The sequence below is a fragment of the Anolis sagrei genome, chromosome 4 (assembly GCF_037176765.1).
Source record: "Anolis sagrei isolate rAnoSag1 chromosome 4, rAnoSag1.mat, whole genome shotgun sequence".
Lineage (NCBI taxonomy): Eukaryota > Metazoa > Chordata > Lepidosauria > Squamata > Dactyloidae > Anolis > Anolis sagrei.
In genome coordinates, this window is record NC_090024.1 from 113,532,657 (window position 1) to 113,554,944 (window position 22,288).

At 41.3% G+C, this 22,288-nt stretch overlaps 1 protein-coding gene across 2 annotated transcripts in view; it reads right to left on the reverse strand.

Annotated features, from left to right (window-relative positions):
* CFH (complement factor H) overlaps positions 1-22,288 on the reverse strand; it is an 80,883-nt gene that overhangs the window by 21,251 nt on the left and 37,344 nt on the right. For both annotated transcript variants that reach the window (XM_067467599.1, XM_067467598.1), the window contains exons 13-16: positions 7,741-7,923; positions 4,548-4,733; positions 3,328-3,483; positions 2,830-3,000 (exon numbers count right to left, since the gene is read on the reverse strand). In XM_067467599.1, coding sequence (XP_067323700.1) covers positions 2,830-3,000; positions 3,328-3,483; positions 4,548-4,733; positions 7,741-7,923 — 696 coding nt within the window. The remainder of the gene's footprint in view (positions 1-2,829; positions 3,001-3,327; positions 3,484-4,547; positions 4,734-7,740; positions 7,924-22,288) is intronic.

The following is a 22,288-nucleotide window of genomic DNA, read 5'->3' on the forward strand; positions in this document are numbered from 1 at the left end:
GTTCAAAAGGGAACCTTTATGAAGCCAACGTATTTTGGAGAAATGTGAAGGCTTATACTATTTTTTTTTTTGTCGTGTCAGGAGCAACCGCTTCTGTTGTGAGAGAATTGGCCATCTGCAAGGACGTTGCCCAGGGGACACCCGGATAATTTCTGATGTTTTATCATCCTTGTGGGAGGCTTCTCTCATGCCCCCGCATGAGGAGCTGGAGCCGATAGAGGGAGCTCACCCGCTTCTCCCGGGATTCGAACCTGCGACCTGTCGGTCTTCAGTCCTGCCAGCACAGGCTTTAACCCACTGCGCCACTGGGGGCTCCTATTATTTTTATGATATTTGTCTAATGGTAAATGTTCACATTAAAGATAGTAGACCAGTGTGATGAAGCATTGATTCACACTGTTTCCATTCTCCTCCCCTCTTGTAACATGTGCATGTGACTTTAATTCCCAGAATCCCCTCTTGTGGTTGGTGAAATGTGCTGAAACTTGGTAGACTTGCAAAACTAAATCTAGCCTATAAGTGAGGTGTGTTTCATGCTGATAGGCTTAAAAATGGGGAAAATGAGCATCTAAAGTTTCTTCTTTGATGGCAATGGATAAAATCTTTTTGGCATGAAAAAAAATTCCCTAAAAATGGAATGGGGCGGGGAAGGGTAGATGAAAACTGGGCACCTAAAACAGCATAGGTTTTTGCTGAATTGCACATCCCTAGTACTGAGTTGATATATCCAAAAGCAAGTTCAAGTTACTTCAATAGGATTTGTTCCCAGGCATGTAGCCAGGGGGGGGGGGGGGGGCTCGGGGGGCTTCAGGCCCCCCCCCCCGAAATTCTCATGGTGGTTCGCGAAAAGGCCTTACTGGTGCATTATTTAAACTGTTATGTTTATTAATATCATGATTTGATCACCATACTCAATATATCCCATATGTATGGGGGTATTGGGGTAATGATACAAAAGGTTTGCTAGGCTAGACCCTCTTTCACTCAGACTCAGCCCCCCCGAAACTCAGCCCCCCCGAAACCCCCCCTGAAAATTTTTTAGCCCCCCTCCCCCGAAACGAAATCCTGGCTACGGGCCTGTTTGTTCCTATAAGAAAGTCTGCTCAGAATGAAAATATATTTTGCATTCCTTCACTATTTCTAGCTATGGCCGTAATCCTAATTGTACTTAAATGAATTTTACACAGAAGGGACTAGTTGACAACCATGATACCTCATTCTCTCCCTTCACTCATTAAGACTCACTAAGGAAAGAGTTTGCTGTTGTACATTCCCTGCTTACAGGAGCAATAGCAAGTGAAATGGATGAAGTAAAAACACTATTAAATAATTAATAACACAATTAAGACACTAAGATTATTTATTCAATAACTTTGTGTGCATAGGAACTGAATTTTCTTCTGAGATTCTAAACCAAAACTGTAAATTCTGCAGCCCTCCAATTGCTTCTCCTCTACAATTGTAATTCTTTCTCTCTATTTGGTAATATTAGCTGGCACTGCTGTTGATCAATATCTGAAGCTGTACAACTGCCGTGCTTGACCTAGACAAAATCATGATGACATAATGGCAACAGTCTTGGACAGCAATGGCTCCCAAAGTGACCCATTTAAGGTAGAATCAAGTGTTAAACAGGGATGTGTTATTGCCCCAGCCTTATTTTCCATCTTCATCGCTATGATACTTCATCTTGTTGATGGGAAGCTTCCCACCGAAGTGGAAATTATCTATTGAACAGATGGAAAGCCATTTAACCTCAGCAGACTGAAAGTCAAAACCAAGGGCACAACAACATCTGTCATCAGCATACCAATATGCTGATGACAACTCTGCACATTCAGAAGAAGACTTACAAGCCACTCTAAACACCTTTGCAGAAGCAGAGAAGCTCAGCCTATCATTGAAAATTGAGAATACCAAAGTGCTCTTCCAGCAGTCACTAACCAACCCATCTGCAATGCCTGAAATACAGCTTAATGGTGTAATGTTAGAAAATGTTGACCATTTCCACTACCTTAACAGCCACCTCTCCACAACAGTCAACGTTGACACTGAAATACACTGTTGGGAAAAAAATGCTGGACTAGATAGTTATTCAGACTGATTAACAGACCTTTTAAATGATTATCGTTAACTTTGTAGGAATAGAATACACAAGACCTATGGTAATTTTTTTTCAGGAAAGTTATTAAAATCCTCCCTTTGAGAGAAAACTTTTACAAAAATGCATATTTGAAAATAATAATTGGCCAGAGTTGGATTGAGAGTAAGGAATCTGGCAGATGTGGTTTATACTTAGAAAAGGGAGATGGCAAAACAGTGGAGCCTAATGTAGAATCGAATGCTTTTACACACATTTCACAAATGCACCACACAGCCATACAAACAGCAAGTAAAGGGCTAAAAGATATGCCATCAGATCCAAACTGGTTCAGGTGAACCTCTCTCAGATCTCTTTGGATAGACCTCATCATGTTTTTTTTCTTGGTTTTCCATCAGAAATCCCTATCTACTAGCAAACCTTGCCATGGGTAAAATGGGGCAAAAACAACATTTTGTAACATTTATATAAATATCATGTTGTACTATTTAGTTTTGAGCAGAAATGTTATGGCTAAGAACAGGTAATTCACACATGGTTAGACATGGACATTATTAAAGAAATAATATAACACACACACACATACATACATATGTATAACATATACATATACATATCTTACAGAGATAATATATTACTTTGCTACATTCTCTCGTATACTTTTTCTCTTGTCATTCAGATTCTTTAAGCAAAGGGAAACATCAAAACATCAAAACATCAATACAAACCAATACAGCGTGGTGGTGTCTGCCAACGTCCATATTCACATGATATTTTTGGAGGTCCTTGAAGAAGAAAATGTTCCATGCAAGTGAAGCCAACCTCTTCGCCATTTTTATAGTTTCTTGTTTCTGTTATATTGATAGCATTTGGAAGCTGTGGTGGTGGTGGGCAGAGTTCTTTAAAACAAATGAAATATTTTACATATAATTGAATGATTCAAAACTGATGAGAAATTTCTTGTAACAGAAGAATATTTGATGATTCCATAAAAAGCGAAATAAGGAGACTGTAAGGCCTAGGACTCTTTTGGTCCAGGTCTAGCAGAGAAACATGAAGTAGTGGTGCTTTCATATTTCTGCGTTTATTTTATTACTCTTGATATCTCCTGCTTTGTGACTATTCTTTGTGTCTCAGAAAAGTATTATAAAAGATTTATTGTATTAAAGAACCAGTTGAAATATATGATAAAAGCCAAGAACTTGTTAAAATCAATCAAAACATACCTGTGCATTCAGGTTCAGGAAACCATTTTCCATTAACACACTTTGTCTCATGCTGGTGATCACCACAGATGTAGTTTATAACCGTGTTGTTGTTAAAATACATTAAATGAGAAACACGTCGTTCAAACGTTATACCTTCTGGCCTTTTACATTGTTCTGCAAAATGATATTGTCAAACAATATTCAACCAGATTTTTTTTTCAAGTAACAAATATTGATTGTTAGCCATTTACAATGAAAAAAGAAGTAACTTCAAAGTTTGAGTGGAACTCTTCATGTTTTGGAATGATTTACAGGAGGCATCTTTCTGACACCAAATAGTACTGGGAGCAAGGCCAGAGGTTGCATCAAACAGTAATCCAAATGGAAGAGGTACCAAAGTATTATTCTCAATGCACACATTCATCCTGAAATAATCAAAGTGTCAGGGAATGTCATGGTGTCTTGGTGGGAATGAGTATATGTACAGTCTTTCCTATGTGCCCTGCTTTCCAATACAGTCATGCCCTTGAAGGCCTAGTGTGCAGGTGATTGGCATTTTATTAGAAACCTGATATTGCTTAAAGGAAAGATGTTTGGAGGTGGACCTCATGGGTCCTCTTTCTGGGGGGTTTCTTTACTAAATTCATTTTAATATAAATAATTTCCGCATGTTTCTTCCTGCTGCAGGAGAGCTTTGAGAAACTTTGCAGTTTTCAAAAGCTAATGTTCAGATTGCATTGTGTGCAAACTTTATAACTGAGGCTTTGCATGAAAAATGGCATTTTCTTTGCAGAAATTAGTATTTTCTTAGTAAACAAATAATGTGGATTATCTGCTTTGATAATCTGGAATATATGGCAGTGTAGGAGCGTAAGGATCACCATAAGTCATAAATAACTTGAAAGCACACAACAACAACAACAACAACAACAACAACAATTGTGCAGAAGCAGTATTTTAACTCATCCTGTGCTCCAACTAAAGCTTTGACTGATTGAAAAGAACACACTTCTTTTCAACAATTAAGCTGCAAGTAGTAATAAATATTGCACATTGGGATTTCTGAGTGGTGAGAAAATAACAGAGACTGTTATGGTACTTTGCATAACTTTTTATAGACTGGCTCTAAGAAATCAATTAGTTTTTAAGTTTTACAAGACTTTGTTTCTGCATATGTTATAATTTCAAGAAGTGTCTGTTTATATGTTAAATAGTTTATTTGAAATGCTGTAGCTTACTCCTGCACTCAGGTAATTTCCACTTTCCATGAAGACATCTGGCAGGGTTGGTTCCAACAAGGAAGTAAGTTGGAGAACATTCATATTTTACTGTTTCATTATGTCCATATCTGTCTGAGTTTGAATCAACACCAACAGTTCTTCCATTTTTGATTTGTTGAGGTTTTCTACAGAATTTCACTTCCTCTGTGGAAATCAAGATAAAAGAATGTGAATGAGAACAGAAGTTCTTAGTTTCTTTTCAAACCAAGATCTCATTTATTTTATTTCCTCCTTCTTTTATATTATTGAGAAAACAAAAGGTACACCAAGTCACTGTTTTTATAATTCTGTTAATACTTTGAAAAGGCTAACAGATAATTAAGATATAAATTGGATAAACAATTCATCAGCAGAGCATATGGACAGATGTTTAGAAGAATAGGAATGGAACAGTTATTTTTCCCTGCTTTCCAACATCACTGGCGGAAAAGAACTCTGCCAGTTTGCAAAACTGGAAGCATTGGTATAGAAGACCACATTTGTACCATTCGTGTTTAGCCATTTGCAAGTGTTGAAATGGGGTATATCAGAGCAGGGTGATGGCAGGTCAGAATTGATCTGCCCTATAATGCCATTTCAGAATGCAGATTAAGTACATTGAACTGAATTATAGGAGTCTACCCTGCCATATGATCCAGTTTAATGTAGTTAATCTGCATGCTGAAACTGAATTATAGGCAGTGTGGTTCCAGCATCAAAATCAACTTTGGATATGATGGTTTTAGCCTGGACCTCCTAGGTTGAAACCCTCTGGAGTTTAGAAAGGCAGTTTTTCCCTTGCACTACACTAGTTTAGAAATAATTTTTTAAAAATAAGATTCACAATCTTTAAAAGTCCAATGAACTTTGCCTTCATTTATCTTTTACGTTTGTTACAACTTTAGTAAAATCAAGAGATTAACAATTGTTCCCCTTTTGTACAAATCCCATAAAATTATGTAGTGAGGTATTTTTGTGTTACATTTCCTGTGTTATAGTTTCTGACCTCCAAGGGCTATCTTATGGCAACCAGCATTAAGTAGCCATTCACCAGAATACATAACATAGGAAAGACCATTTAATAGATGCCGTGCTTCAGCTGTTTTCTTATTTCTCACATTCTTTACATTTGTATATTACAGGGAGTTTCCAAGTTACAAACAAGATAGGTTCTGTAGGTTTGTTCTTAAGTTGAATTTGTATGTAAGTCAGAACAGGTACATTTTAAAGTATAACTCCAGCCGTGTGTGTGTGTGTATAGAGAGAATAACTTGTATACTGAATGTATCACACATAAAGCTCGATTAGACTCCAAGAAAGGAAGTCTAATTTGTTCAAACAATCTCCATACTATGGGTACAAAACACAAGAAAATATAGAAAACATTCTTTCAAATGAAAACTTCTGGTGCAGAATGAGAAATAAGAAAAATAAAGGTTCTGGTGGGTTTTTTCGGGCTATAGAGCCATGTTCTAGAGGCATTGCTGCACCTCCATATCAACATCAGCCAGAAGATGAATTCCCAGGACTGGGACAAAATAGACAACCTCACTTACAGGAAAATGGAGAAAAACATGTCTGTCCACACCAACAGACAAAAACAAAAATTCCACAAACGCCAAAAGCAACAGCCGAAACCAGAACTGGATACATCACGGACCATCATCAACCTGACAGACAGCCAACTCTCTGAAGACCAAGTATCCATACTAGCGAAAGGAGGAAACTTTGCTGTAACCGCCACCAGGATCCCAGTAGAAAACATCATTGCCAATGTTGAATCAGCAATTTATCGCCTCCCCGAGGAAGAAGCAGAAGAAGTACGAGCAGAAACAGCAAGGATCCTGAAAAAGGAAAAACTTCCCTCCAGTAACATTACTAGGAAGGAAAGACAAGCCATCAGAGAACTGAATTCAGATCCTGATATCCTCATTATGCCAGCAGACAAGGGGAATGACACAGTAATCATGCATACAGAACAATACAAGGAGAAGATCAGAAAACTCCTGGACCCTACTATATACAAAAAACTCAAGCAAGACCCAACTGCCAAAATAACCAGGAAAACCAACACTCTGATTAAGAACTCCTCAATAAACTTTGACATACGACAACAGCTATGTAAATCGGAAGCCCTTCCACCCAGGCTTTATGGACTCCCAAAAATCCATAAGGACTCCACCCCACTCAGACCCATTGTGAGTGCCATTGGATCCCCCACATACGACCTAGCAAAATTTCTTGCTGCACAGTTACAAAGCCATATTGGGCTCACTACACACTACATCAAGGACTCAGCCCACTTCATAGAAAAAATCAGCAATCTCAAGCTAAATACCAACGACAAACTGATCAGCTTCGATGTGGTATCTCTATTTACCATGGTCCCGGTAGCAGACACCATGGCACTCATCAACCAGAGGTTCCCAGAAGACATCACGGCTCTGTTTCACCATTGCCTCACCACCAGTTACTTTCAGTGGGACAATGAATTCTACGAACAGAAAGATGGAGTAGCTATGGGGAGCCCTCTCAGCCCGGTCATAGCTAACTTCTACATGGAACACTTTGAAAAACAAGCCCTGGAGACAGCAACCAAAAAGCCCACAATATGGTTCAGATATGTGGATGACACCTTCACCATTTGGAGCCATGGAGAAGAAGAACTCAACAGGTTCCTGGACCATCTTAACAGCATCCACCCAAAAATCCAATTCACAATGGAAAAAGAAAATGAAGGAAGACTGCCTTTTCTAGATGTCCTAGTCATCCGCAAACCAGATCAACAATTGGGTCACACCGTCTACAGAAAACCCACACACACAGATAGATATCTACATAAAAACTCCAACCATCACCCAAGTCAAAAAAGAAGCACTATTAAAGCCTTGGCAGGAGAAATGCCTCTAGAACATGGCTCTATAGCCCGAAAAAACCCACCAGAACCTAGTGATTCCAGCCATGAAAGCCTTCGACAATACAAGAAAAATAAAGTTTTTAAGCTTCAGATGTGACAAATTCATATGTGCAAAGTAAAACAACTTTAGTTTTTTTTAAAGTCTAGAAATGAGTGAGTTACAGAAACATGCAATATTTTTTTTACATTTTTACTATTCTATTTTATTAAATCTTATTACAATAAAAATATTTTGAAAAAAGCCATGCAGTATACCTGTGCAGGATGGCAGAGAGGTCCACTCTCCATCAACACATTCTACTGTATTTGATCCAGACATTACAAATCCAATATCACACTCATAAAACAGCTTCTTGCCATGCTGATATTCCTCTAGAAGATCACCAACGACAGTGCCATTGGAAATACTAAGTGGTTGCTGACAACTCTTGACTGTTTCTAGAAAAAAGAGAGAAGCACTTTGAACTTATCTGCTGAAAATAACTCCAAATAGAATCTATATTCATGCAGTCATCCTTACAATTGAGGGTCATGGACCATACAACAATCTTAGGCACTGTAACTATTGGATGCACTGCCATTTACGCTGATCATATGTTGACATTTGATTAGAAAAGCCTAAAAAAATGAACACTCTTCACTTGGTTGCTAATTTCATATATTACCAATAGTACAATGGATGAAGCCAGGGAACAATAAGTGTGAATGACCTCCAAATGGAAAACCATCTTGATGTGTTCTTACATTCTTGGCAAGTCAGTCAAATATGCTTACATATGGTTAATAGAATGTATACCTTCTATCTGGGCAGAAGTTCAAGGATTATTTTCTTGAATGTAATACTACCAAGTTCTTTCTTGTAATGGTCTAGGAAGAGATTGTCACTTAGCATCAGCATTATTTGAATTTCATTTGTCCTCACAGTTGTACTGTAGCCCATTTGCATGCGAGCACATTACAGGCAAGTTATGTTCTGTAGATAGGTTATCTAGGTTTGTTCCTAAGCTGAATTTGTAAATAAGTCAGAATAGGTACATTTTAAGTGTAACTCCAGCCAAATATATATACATATTAGCTTTGGAAAGTATAGGGAAAGGTTGACAACCCTGTTGAGTTTCATTTGCTGTCTGTGCCTCTGTTCAGAAGATTTCAACTCACTTTCTGTCCCTGTGACAACTGGATTTTGAAAACATTGGCCTATTGTAGAAAAAAAGATTGGTGATAAAGCTACAGTGGAGATATCTTTTCTCCATAATAACTCTTCAAGGAGTGAATTTCCTTTCCGATGAGTAGATTTCTCTCGCTTTCTGTTGCCTCACCCCCATTCTTAACTATGAGTCATTTGTATGTCAGATATTTACAACCTGGAGACTGCCTATACTTACATAAAACCCAAGGAAATGCGGTTTTTAGAAGGTAAAAGCAGCCAGGATTTTTAGGATAACTTGTTCTGAAATGTTGCCAATTTCATTTGCAAAGCTAGGTAGATGTGCAAATATAAATGGGTATCAACAAGTGACTAAGTCAATGGAGCAGGAAGGAAAGGTTTAGTTATTTTTAGGCATTGTGGAATGGTGCTTCATATCAAAAAGGTGGCAGATGACATTTTGATTACATCCAAGGAAGGAAGGAGGGGAACAGAAACTAGGGACTTTTAATGTATTCCAAAAGAACCATGTTTCTCATTATTCTATGAGGAATGAAGAGGAAAAAAAGAAAGACATTGATATCCAATGAAACCCAACAATCATGTCATGAATATGAAAGTCATGTCACAAAAATTCTTCATGTGCAAAATATATCTGGACAGAGATGCCAAGCAAAGGCAAATGTATCACTGAATCTCTGGACACAAAGACTCCATCTACACCAAACACTTAAATCAGTGTGCGGTTGAATCAAGCTAATCTAATTTAAACTGGGGAGAGCTACTGAAAGTGGTTGTACACTGGATTAAACACACACACACAACCAGACTTAAAATCCTTCTATGAAGCTGCTTGCATTAACTGTCTTAGAGATTGGATACAACTGAAAATGTAAATCTACTTAATCTAGATGGATTTGGACTAAGATTTGGGTGGTATGCATACCTACGACATGAAGGAGAGAGACTAAATAAGGATTTTAGCAAACATATAATTAGAGGGAAGCTTTTAGACTTCTATGCTAACATGTCTGGAACAGATATGTTAGGCACGGAACAAAAGACACACCTGTAGAAGCCATTGCAAGACCCAACTCCAAGGATGAAATAAGGACATATGGTGAATTTCTTATCATAATCAATGGCCAATGGGCACTGAGGGGGGAAGAAGAACTGGGCATTAAAGGCTTTTAAGAACTGGGCATTAAATATCACCAATTATATGAAAGGTTTAAAAAGGACGAAGAGGGAGGGGGCGGTTGCCTCAAAAAAAAATCTGAACTTGAAACTATATTAGAAAAAGGGGAAGATAGGTTTAATATCCAGATTGTATAAATATATCTTACGCTATAATCTGGAAGACAACCAAGTAAAAACCTCCATGGTTTCATGGGCAAAAGATCTTGGCAGAAATATAGATCTTGTTGAATGGGAATAACTCTGGAACAAAGGCTTCAGATTTTCAGTTGTGGCTTCAATTAGAGGCAATTTATTTAAAATGTTCTACAGTTGCTATACAACCCCAGCTCTCAAAGCCAAAATATACAATTCATAATCAAGATTCCGTTGGAGGTGTAAAATAAAGAAAGGGACCTTCTTCCATGTGTGGTGGTCTTGCAAATTGGTGCAGCCATTGGCCACCACCACAATTTCCCCACCCAGGCATTAATAAAAGGCTAGAAGTGGTGCCACCTCAGAGGAATGAAAGAAGTTTAATGTTTTTAAAGATTCTCCCAACACAAATGAAGCTCCTGCCTTTCACCACTCTGTCAGAGAAAGGAAAGCTTCCTTTTTCAAATAAGAGTCATAAACAGTATATATATTGGCCCATGTTCAAGTCAACAGGTATTTTTGGTTTTTTTAATATAAATCCTAGTCTCATACATGAGCATATATGTATAATAATCCAAAACTTGTGTTAGTAACATAGCTAAAGGTTTAGCTCGGAGCTAGGTTATCAAAACTTAATACAAAGAGTTAGTCAACAAGCTGCCATCATGACTAGCAGATAATTTTATCCAAGTAGTCTTTAGGGCAGTTTAGAAAAGTCTGGAGTTTTTGAGGCAAGAGAATTTAATAAAGAGCCAAGAAAATTTTGAGAATGTGTGGTGGGAGTTTTGGTTTTATGGTTTCTAGTATATTTAGTCCTCCAGCAAAGGATCACCGCCTTGTCGTGGCGCTGGAGCTTGAGCACCTCAATGATGTCATGAGCGAAACCGTGAAGGGCCACCTTAGAAAATACACAGACCAGTTAGATATGATCTCACTAACATTCCTAGCGAATATACAGTGGAAGTGAAGAACAGATTTGAAGGACTAGATTTAGTAAACAGAGTCCCAGAAGAACTATGGACAGAAGTCCGCGACATTGTTCAGAAGGCGGCAACAAAGTACGTCCCAAAGAAAAAGAAAACCAAGAAGGCAAAATGGTTGTCTGCTGAGACACTGGAAGTAGCCCAAGAAAGGAGGAAATCAAAAGGAAACAGTGATAAGGGAAGATATGCCCAGTTAAATGCGCAATTCCAGAGGTTAGTCAGAAGAGATAAGGAACTATTTTTAAATAAGCAATGCATGGAAGTGGAAGAAGACAACAGAATAGGAAGGACAAGAGACCTCTTCCAGAAAATTAGAAACATTGGAGGTAAATTTCAGGCAAAAATTGGTATGATAAGAAACAAAGATGGCAGGGACCTAACAGAAGCTGAAGAGATCAAGAGAAGGTGGCGAGACTATACAGAAGATCTGTATAGGAAGGATAATAATATCGAGGATAGTTTTGACAGTGTGGTGAATGAATTAGAACCAGACATCCTGTGGAGTGAGGTTGAATGGGCCTTGAGAAGCATTGCTAACAACAAGGCAGCAGGAGACGACGGGATCCCAGCTGAACTGTTTAAAATCTTAAAAGATGATGCTGTCAAGGTGATGCGTGCCATATGCCAGCAAATATGGAAAACACAACAATGGCCAACAGACTGGAAAAAATCAACTTATATCCCCATACCAAAAAAGGGAAATGCGAAAGACTGCTCAAACCTCCGTACAGTGGCCCTTATTTCTCATGCCAGTAAGGTAATGCTCAAGATCCTGCAAGGAAGACTCCAGCAATACATGGAGCGAGAGCTGCCAGATGTTCAAGCTGGGTTTAGAAAAGGCAGAGGAACGAGAGACCAGATTGCCAATATCCGCTGGATAATGGAGAAAGGCAGGGAGTTTCAGAAAAACATCTACTTCTGCTTCATTGACTATTCTAAAGCCTTTGACTGTGTGGATCATAATAAATTGTGGCAAGTTCTTGGTGGGATGGGCATACCAAGCCACCTTGTCTCTCTCCTGAGGAATCTGTACAAGGACCAAGTAGCAACAGTAAGAACTGACCACGGAACAACAGACTGGTTCAAGATTGGGAAAGGCATACGGCAAGGCTGCATACTCTCACCCAACCTTTTTAACGTGTATGCAGAACACATCATGCGATGTGCGGGGCTTGATGAATGCAAAGCTGGGGTGAAAATTGCTGGAAGAAACATTAACAACCTCAGATATGCAGATGACATCACTCTGATGGCTGAAAGCGAGGAGGAGCTGAGGAGCCTTCTAATCAAGGTGAAAGAAGAAAGCGCAAAAGCCGGGTTGCAGCTAAACATCAAAAAAACCAAGATTATGGCAACAAGAATGATTGACAACTGGAAAATAGAGGGAGAAAATGTGGAGGCCGTGACAGACTTTGTATTTCTAGGAGCAAAGATTACTGCAGATGCAGACTGTGGCCAGGAAATCAGAAGACGCTTACTTCTTGGGAGGAGAGCAATGTCCAATCTCGATAAAATAGTAAAGAGTAGAGACATCAGACTGGCAACAAAGATCCGCATAGTCAAAGCCATGGTATTCCATGTAGTAACCTTTCGGATGTGAGAGCTGGACCTTAGGGAAGGCTGAGTGAAGGAAGATAGATTTTGAACTGTGGTGTTGGAGCAAAGTTCTGAGAGTCCCTTGGACTGCGAGAAGATCCAACCAGTCTATCCTCCAGGAAATAAAGCCCGACTGTCAGGACTCGGTTTCCTGGCCTTGGATGGTGGCGCAAAAAAACAGATTCCTGACATGGAGAACCGATAAGGATTTGCAGCTGGTGGCCTTGGGAAGGGCAGTTGGTGGTTTGGCGGGGAATATTGAGCGGGATCCTCAGTCGGCGGGAAGAGGGGATTCGAATGTGGGGGAGGGTATATAAGGGTTGACTTGCACCTGTGTGCCAATCCTGGCTTTCATTGTGTATTCGTGTCCAGTAGTAAAAGTTTCCTGATTGATTACGGATTGGCGTCCTGTGTCTTTTCTGGGAGCGGCTGCTGTGAGCTTACATTAAGCCAGGATTCCTCGGTGCCATCCCACGGCTGTGGTGAGGTACCCCTATGCAACGAGAGGAAGATCCAACGGAGGGGGGAGAACCAGCCTCCCCTTTTGAGAATGCGGAAGAGGAGCTGGAGAGAGTGAATGCCTTGGCTTCATCGACTGCGTACGCCCAGCCCAACGGAGTCACACAGAGGCGAGTGAAGGGGGCAGGGGCAGCAGCGAGAGAAAGCAGCGGGCTAGACTTCCCCTCCCCGCAGAGGTTGGATTACTTGGAGGAAAAGTTGGCGTCCATGGAGACCACCCTCGCGATGATGTCGAAGGTGATGGAGCGACTGGCACCCTTGTTAGAGGAACCACAACCCCGAGGGGAGTCGATGTGGAGCGCGGAGGAGAGGAGTGACCGGGGACCCGGGGCACGTCCTAAAACGCAGACGAGTTGGAGGACCGCTGCGGAGAGCGATGAGGAGGAGGGACAACCCCGGGGACTAGCGCCCCAGCAGACGTTCCTGGTGCCCCCGGCCGGAGCCGGCCGTGGCACAGGGCGTCAGGAAATGCCCCCGGAGCAGCGAGGGCTCCAGGGAGGGCCACCGCGAGCGGAGAGCCGGGAGAGGCAGCCCCTTCTCTACCAACCCAGAAGGGAGGAGCTGAGGATCGAATTCGGAGGAGAAGCCGGGAGCCTCGCGTACTTCCTGACCATGGTGAGAGGATATCTAGAGGATAACGCCCTTACCTTCGGATCGGAGGCAAGCAGGGTGCGAGCAGTGGGCGCAGCGCTGAGAGGGGGAGCAGCAGAGTGGTACGTCCAGCTCCACGCCAGGCGCGATCCATGTTTGGGATCTACGAGGCGGTTCCTGGCCGCGATGGAGGCACGCTTCAGGGATCCGCTCGAGAGGGTCCGGGCGAGGGAAAGGCTGCAAACGATAACGCAAGGCCATCGCTCTGTATCCGAATACGTCGAGGAGTTCCGATTGAGAGCAGAAAAGGTGCCGGAGTGGTCCAATACCACTAAGGTACAGATATTCAAGGAGGGCCTGCGGAAGGAGATCTTAACCTGGGCACTTCATCGCGATGATCCGGAGGAGATGGGCGGATGGATCGAGCTGGCTGGCCGTGTCGAGACGACGTTGGCCCAGGTTAAGTGACACCAAGAAGCGGCGCCGCAGCAGACGAGAGCAAAGGAGGAGAATCGGAGGACGGAGAGAGGCACGATCGGGAAAGCCCCAACCGGAGGATCCAAGGAGCAGAGGGGCGGCTGCTTTGTATGCGGTCGCCTTGGCCATCGGGCTGCCGAATGTCGACAAAGGAAAGGGGGAGATTCCCATTTCCCAAAGTTCAAACCGGCCGCAGGGAAGAGAGCGGAGGAGAGCCCCCCTTCTAGGGCCCCAGTGGGAGATCTGGTGAGTCACAGCCCAGGAATGCTAGTGTTCCCGATCAGGCTAGAAGGGGAGGGGAAGTGGGCCAGCTGCAAAGCCCTCATGGATTGCGGCTGCTCAAGAAACATTATGACCCCAGAATTAGCGAACGAACTGAAATGTGAGAAAACCCCCTTGCAAAGCCCCATAGCATTCTCGCAGCTGGATGGCTCAGTGGCGGCTGGAGCCCCGGCACGATTTGAAGTGGGAGAAGTGAGATGTAAAGTGGGGAGCTGGGAAGGCGGCATAACCTTCGTAGTATCCCCTATGGCCACTTACAATGTAATACTGGGGATGCCATGGTTAAAGGAAGCTAACCCACGGATCAATTGGAGGGAAGGCAGCATAGCCTTCCAGAGCGAAGAAGGGGGGGAGTGTTGCAAGGGGGAAGAAAGCACGACAGGCGGAGCGCAGGAGATTCCCCCTGAATACAGAGACTTTGAGGATGTATTTGACGAAAAGGAAGCAGATCAGCTTCCCCCTCCTAGGAGGGTCGAAGTTAAGATTAAACTCAATGAGGACGCTAAGTTGCCCAGGAGTAGATTATACCCCATGTCGGTCAAGGAGATGGAGGAACTGAGGAAATATATTGATAAAAACTTGGCCCGAGGGTTTATAAGGCCATCTGAATCACCCTTGGGGGCCCCAGTGCTGTTTAGGCACAAAAAGGACGGATCGTTGAGGCTGTGTGTGGACTATACGGGGCTGAACGCAGTGAGCACCACCAACAACTACCCCATGCCACTAACTAAAGACTTGCTATCGAGACTGTCAGAAGCAAGGGTGTTCACGAAAATTGACTTGATCGAGGCTTATCATAAGCTGCGCATAAGGCCCGAGGACAGGTGGAAAACGGCGTTCACCTGTGCGTTCGGCCATTTTGAATTTTCCGTCTGTCCCTTCGGACTCAAAGGCTCTGGATCAGCATTTATGCAAATGATTAATGAGGTGTTACACCCATTATTGTATCACGGGGTGTTTTGCTATGTGGACGATGTAATTGTGTTTACCCGGGATAGACGATCGCATGTCAAATTGGTGAGAGAGGTGCTCCAGAAATTGAGGGAGGCAAAATTGTTTGCAAAGCTGCCAAAATGTGAGTTCAATAGGGAGCAGATAGATTTCCTGGGATACCGAATATCCAAGGGAGGGATAGCAATGGATCCGGCAAAGGTGGAGGATGTCAGGGGGTGGAGCCCTCCCCAAACGCGCAAACAGTTGCAATCGTTCCTCGGGTTTGCAAATTTCTATCGGGGTTTCATAGAGGACTTTGCTCAGGCGACTCTGCCCTTAACTGAACTGCTGAAGACGAAGGGAAAGGGGGAAATGGTAAAGGTACGATCCCCGGGAGCAAAGTTAAATTGGTCAACAGAGTGCCAAAGGGCTTTTGAAGAACTGAAACGCAGATTCACTGAAGGACCAGTCTTGGTCCACCCTGATTTGACCAGGCCGTTCGTGATCCATTGTGATGCATCAGATTGGGCTTACGGGGCGGCCCTGATGCAAAGGGATCCAGAAGGGAGGTTGAAACCCTGCGGGTTCATCTCAAAAAAGTTCAGCGAAACTGAACGGAACTGGCTGGTGTGGGAAAAGGAGGCTCTGTCAGTCGTGAGGGCTCTAGAAACATGGAGGCACTTATTAGAGGGAAGTGGCATCCCCTTTGAAGTGTGGACCTACCATAAGAACTTACAATACCTCACCTCACCCAGGCAATTGTCAGCAAAGCAAATAAGGTGGGGGCAGTATTTCAGCAGATTTGATTTTAAGCTGCGGTTCCACAAGGGAAAACAAAATGTGGTCGCAGACACGTTGTCAAGAATGCCGGAGAATGGAGGGAGGGGGCAAGGCCCAAAGGGGAGCATATTCTCAGAATGGCAGTGGGGCATGGCAGTACAAACCCGAGCACAAACGGAGCGCAGTCAAAAGCTGGTGGGGGTTGAGAGCAAGGACGGGGGATGGGAGGAGGAGATAAGGGATTTCTCTCTTATGGTACGCCTCTACTGGGGATATCCACATAGGTGTTTTTTTATAAAAGAAGTCTTTATATTTGTTCCAGATTTTTAATAAAGATGATCTGATATAGTGATTGGTGAAATTTCTTTCTATTCCGGCTTTCCCATGCCATAGATAGGCGTGCCACCCCCTTCTAATGTCATGTCCCTCCAGAGTTAGTATTTTCTTTTGTTCAAGGGTCGCCCATGTTTTTACCCAGGATAGGGCACTTGCCTCATAATATAATTGTATATCTGGTAAAGCCAGTCCACCTCTGCTTTTGGCGTCTATAAGATTTTTGAACCTAATCCTGGGTTTTTTCCCGTCCCAGATAAAATTCATAATGTCCTTATTCCATTTCTTAAAACACGCTCCAGTCTTTATAATAGGAATCATTTGAAATAAAAAGGTCATTTTGGGTAGAATATTCATTTTAATGACTGAAATTTTCCCCAGAATAGAGAGATTTAGGTACTTCCAATTTTTAAGTTTTTTTTGTAGGGTGTCCCATATCTTTTCATAATTATCTTTAAATAGGTTCCTGTTTGACGTAGAGATTATGATGCCTAAATACTTGACCTTTTTAGCTACCTCTATCCCAGAGTCTTTATGGATTTTGTCCTTCCCTTCTTTTTTAACATTTTTGGTTAATATTTTTGTTTTTTTTTCTGTTTATTTTTAGGCCAGCAAATCGTCCGAAGTCTTCTATTTTGGTTAACCATTTCTGAGTATTTTGGACTGGGCTCTCCATTATGCATACTAGGTCGTCTGCGAATGCTAGTACCTTGTACTCCTCAGACCTTATTCTTAAGCCTCTTAGATCCTTGTCTGTTCTTAAGCCTTCTAGTAGAATTTCTAGTATTAGTATGAACAGCAAGGGGGATAAAGGACAACCTTGCCTCACCCCTCTCTGTATTTTAATTTTCTCCGTATGTATCCCATTTACTATTATTCTTGCCGATTGTCCAGTGTATATGGCTCTTATGGCATTTAATATATAGTGTCCGATGTCCATTTCTTTGAGAGTAAATGTTAAAAAGTCCCAATTAGTTTGATCAAATGCCTTCTCGGCATCAAGAAAAAGTAGTCCAAGTTCTTTCTGTGTATTTTTCTCGTAGTATTCCACAATGTCTAAGATTGTCCTCACATTATCCCTCATTTGTCTCCCTGGCAGAAACCCTCTCTGATCTTCCTTTATCCTTTCCTTTAGCAATCTTTTAAACCTTTCCGCCAATATGCTTGTGAAGATTTTGTAATCACAATTGAGGAGGGAAATAGGCCGATAATTCTTTAGCTCGGAGGGTTCTGTACCCTCCTTATGGATCAGAGTGATATGTGCTTCATGCCAGGTCTTTGGTATTTCATTGCCTCTCATTATGTTGTTCATTGTTTCTTTCAGATGGGTAGCTATTTCTTCTTTGAATGTCTTATAATATTGGGCAGTAAGGCCATCTGGTCCAGGGGCTTTATTTGTTGCTAATCTGTTTATGGCTCGTTTAACTTCCTCTTCCTCTATTGGTACATTTAGGTATTCTCTTTCTGCTTCTGATATCCTTGGAATCTTTTGATTTGAAACGAATGCCGCTATATCTTCTTTTCCCGTTGTGTCCTTCTTGTATAATATTTGGTAAAATTCTCTAAATTGCATGGCGATATCCTTCTCTTTTGTGTAATTTTTTCCTTTTTCTATTATCTGAGTTATATATTTTTGTTGTCTTCTCTTTGTTAGTTTTCTTGCTAGAAATTTCCCTGGCTTGTTGGCTCCAACAAAATATTGCGCCTTTAAATATTTTAAGTTTTTGGCCATTTGGTTAATTTGAGCGGTGTTCATTTCCTTTCTTATTATCTCTATTTCTAGTTGTATTTTTTTATTACCTGGTCTTTTTTTAAATAAATCTTCTTTTATTTTTAACTTCTCCTCCAGTTTCTTTTGCTCTTCTCTTCTTTTCCTGTTTTTTAGGGCTCCCTGTTTAATGAAGTGGCCCCGCATGACTGCCTTACTAGCCTCCCAGACAATTTCCAATTTTGTTCCTTTGTTCAAGTTATTTTCAAAGTATTCTTGTAAAATTTTTTTATTGTATTTGATATCCTCATCTGAGCGTATTAATGAATCATTTAGTTTCCATCTCCTATCTTTTTGGTTAATTTGCATTTCTATTTTTAGGGGGCAGTGATCTGTGTGCGTTCTAGGTAAAATTTTAATATTTTTGGTTTTTACTGCTAAAGAATTTGATGCCCAGCACATGTCTATGCGAGACCATGTCTCGTGCCTGTTGGAATAGAAGGTGTAGTCTCTAATTTCTGGGTTCTTAATTCTCCAGATATCTTTTAAGTGAAATTCCTGTAATATCTGTATAAAGCTGATTGGGAGTCTTCCTCCTTTGGGGTCTCCCCCTCTGGCTTTTCTTTTCTTTGATTTATCCTTCTCACAATCCAGAACGCCATTAAAGTCCCCTATAATTATTAAATTATCATATGCATGTTCTCTTATTTTCTTTTTTAAGAGCTTTACAAAGGTGGATTTTGCTCCATTGGGAGCATAGATATTACATATGAGGATATCTAAGCCATTGTTTTTAAATTTGACCCCTATTATTCGACCATCATCGTCTTTAAATGCTAGCTCCGGGTTGAGATTCTCCTTTATGTATATTGCGACTCCTTTTTTCTTTTTGGGTGCGGAGGAGTAATATAGTTTTCCTAGTTGTTTATTTTCTAGGTGTGCAGAATGTTTTTGCATCACATGTGTCTCCTGTAGTGCTATTACGTCACACCTTAGACTCTTCAGTTGGTTGTTTATGAGTTTTCTTTTGTTGGGGCTATTTAGCCCATTAACATTGTTAGATAAGATCCTTAGTGTCATCATTGGTTCTTAAGTCCATTAAATCCTTAGGTATTTTATTCCTCTGAGTTTGTTTGTCATAGTATTTTGGGGAGATTTGCCTCTGTTGCACTCCTTCTTTGTCTTTCTTGCTTATGTCGGCTGTTTTTGTTAAATCCCTTTCTGCTTCTTCTTGGTCTTTACTTTCCTTAGGCATAGGGTTTTTCCCCGATTGTTTTCTCCCTTGTTCTTGCTCTTTCCCTTTTATCTTTTGGTAGAATGCTCTTGCTTTTTCCGTCGAAGTAATCCAATACTTTTCCTTGTTATATGTTACCATTACTCCTTCGTTTTTCTCCCATCGGAATTTTATTTGCTGCCTCTTTAATTCATCTGTCAAGAGATAGTATTGTTTCCTTCTGCTCATTATAAATGCAGGTACTTCTTTCAATATAGTCACTTTTTTTCCTCTGTAGATTGTAGGTTTTTTAGCATTAATCTTTAAAATTTGGTCTCTCAGATGTTTTCTTGTGAGATGGACTACAATGTCTTTTGCTGTGCCATTTCTTTTTGCGTAGGTTGTCTGTACTCTGTACAGTTGGTCAATGTTTTTATCCATCTCCTCATATGATATATCTAGTACTTTGGCTATTATTTCTGTTATTGTGTTTCTTAAATTGTTTTGTTCGTTTTCCTCTATATTTCTGATTCTCAATTGATATTCTGTCTCTTTTATCTCCGCTGCTTCTCGCTGTTTCTTCATTTTTTCTGTTATTTCCTCTAATTTTTCCACTTTTTTGTTTATTTTATCTATTGATTTGTTCTGGGTTATATTTTCTTTTTTGAATTCATTCATCTCTTTTTGTATCAAATTCATTTCAGCTTTCATTTTTGAAATTTCCCCTTTAATTTCTTCACTCATGTTTCCTATTTCATCTTTGATCATTTTCTCTAGTTTGGTTTGCAAGTTCTCCTGGGATTTTTGCATTTTCTCTTGGGATTCCTGCAGCTTCTCTTGTGTTTTCTGTATTTTTATTAGCATGACCATTAGGTCTTTGGCTGTGGGTTCTCCTTGTATCGAGTCTCTTCTAGTTGTTGCTGATATTTTGCCTGTTTTAGTTGTGACAGTCTTCTCTATATCTTTTGTTTCCATTTTTTTCCCTTCTTCTTGTTATATTCCAATATTTTCTTTAGTTTGTTATATTTCTACTACAGTGTTATCTTAATATTTAATTTTTATTACATACATATAACAATTCATACATATAACAATTCATTCCTTACTTATATCAACATGTAGCAGTTCATTATCAATTCATTATTTAATTATTTAATTATTGCCAATAACTGATCCAAAACTTATACCATCTATAGTGAATTAATATGTAATAGTCAATGTAAATATATGTGCATTTGTTAGTTATTTCATATGCTTATGTTTATTATTATACTTATTATTATTATAATTATTCCATAGATATTAGATATTAATATTCCCTTAATATGGTACCTTTAAGCTTACTCAAAAACTTACTCGAAATTTACTCAAAAAAAAAAAAAGGGAACAAGTCAACCTGTATATTTAAAGGTATATTATTTTTTACCTTTGTTGTCTTCAGTTTCTTCTATATTTTCTGTACCTTCATTTTGTTCCTCTATGCACTGATTAATAGCCTGGATAGCCTGGATAGTAGTCTGGGTAGTTATCTCCTCTTTTGTTGCTTTTACGGCTTATTTTGTTGCTTTACGGCTCCTCTCTTTTACGTTCCTTTCTTTTCGGCGTTTTGTTTTTCGGCTTTCCTGCTTTACGGTTCTCGGGTGTCGGCCTTCTTCTTCCCCTCACTCAAGCTCCTTTTCTGGTGTTCCTCGGCCTCTCTGTTCTTCTATCCCGCTCAACTCTCCTCTGTCTCCCCGCCGCCTTGCTGTTCCTCGCCGCTCCGCCGCTCCTCCGTTTCGCCGCTCAGCCGCACCTTCGACCCGCGCCTCCTTCACTCCTCTGCTCGCTTCTGCTCGCCGTCTACTCCGTCTCGCCTCCGGCTCGCCTCCGTCTATCCAGTCGGTGTCCAGCCAATATCTCTTGCTCGGCTCTCGTCCTTTCCCTCAGCGTCCTTCTTGTAGTTACTTGTAGTTACTTACGGCTTCCTTCTCAAGGTAGGTTGGAGAGCTGTTGAGCTGAGTCTGTAGTTTGGTTTCAGCTCCTCAGCTTCTCAATCCCTTAGTTTCTTATATTTAAGTACTAATGTTCTCTTAGCTCTCTTCTGCTTTCTGCTCATTTGCTATGTCCTGGGTTTCATATCAATTCTTTTCCTTCTTTCTCTCTGCTTCCTTTATCTTTCTTAGGTCTTTTTCTTTTGAGTCTTGTAATTCGTAGTGTGTAATGGAGACGGTAGGCTTGCTTGCCGCGCCTTCGGCCGGCGTCCTCCTCTCGGGCTCGATCTCTATTGGAGTCTCTTGGGAAAGCTGGAGGGGCTCCCAGAGGACCCCCACCACCTCACCCTGGACTCCTTTGGTGAGATCCTGTCCAACCCGGCCCTTTCCGTCGGCGTTGGGGAGAAATTGGTGGTCTCCAAGCCCTTGGAGAGTGGATTATAGCCTCTGAAGTTCACGGAGCTTCAGAGAGCCACTGCAGCCTCCATCTTGCCTCCACCGGAAGTTGGGGTTTGCAAATTTCTATCGGGGTTTCATAGAGGACTTTGCTCAGGCGACTCTGCCCTTAACTGAACTGCTGAAGACGAAGGGAAAGGGGGAAACGGTAAAGGTACGATCCCCGGGAGCAAAGTTAAATTGGTCAACAGAGTGCCAAAGGGCTTTTGAAGAACTGAAACGCAGATTCACTGAAGGACCAGTCTTGGTCCACCCTGATTTGACCAGGCCGTTCGTGATCCATTGTGATGCATCAGATTGGGCTTATGGGGCGGCCCTGATGCAAAGGGATCCAGAAGGGAGGTTGAAACCCTGCGGGTTCATCTCAAAAAAGTTCAGCGAAACTGAACGGAACTGGCCGGTGTGGGAAAAGGAGGCTCTGTCAGTCGTGAGGGCTCTAGAAACATGGAGGCACTTATTAGAGGGAAGTGGCATCCCCTTTGA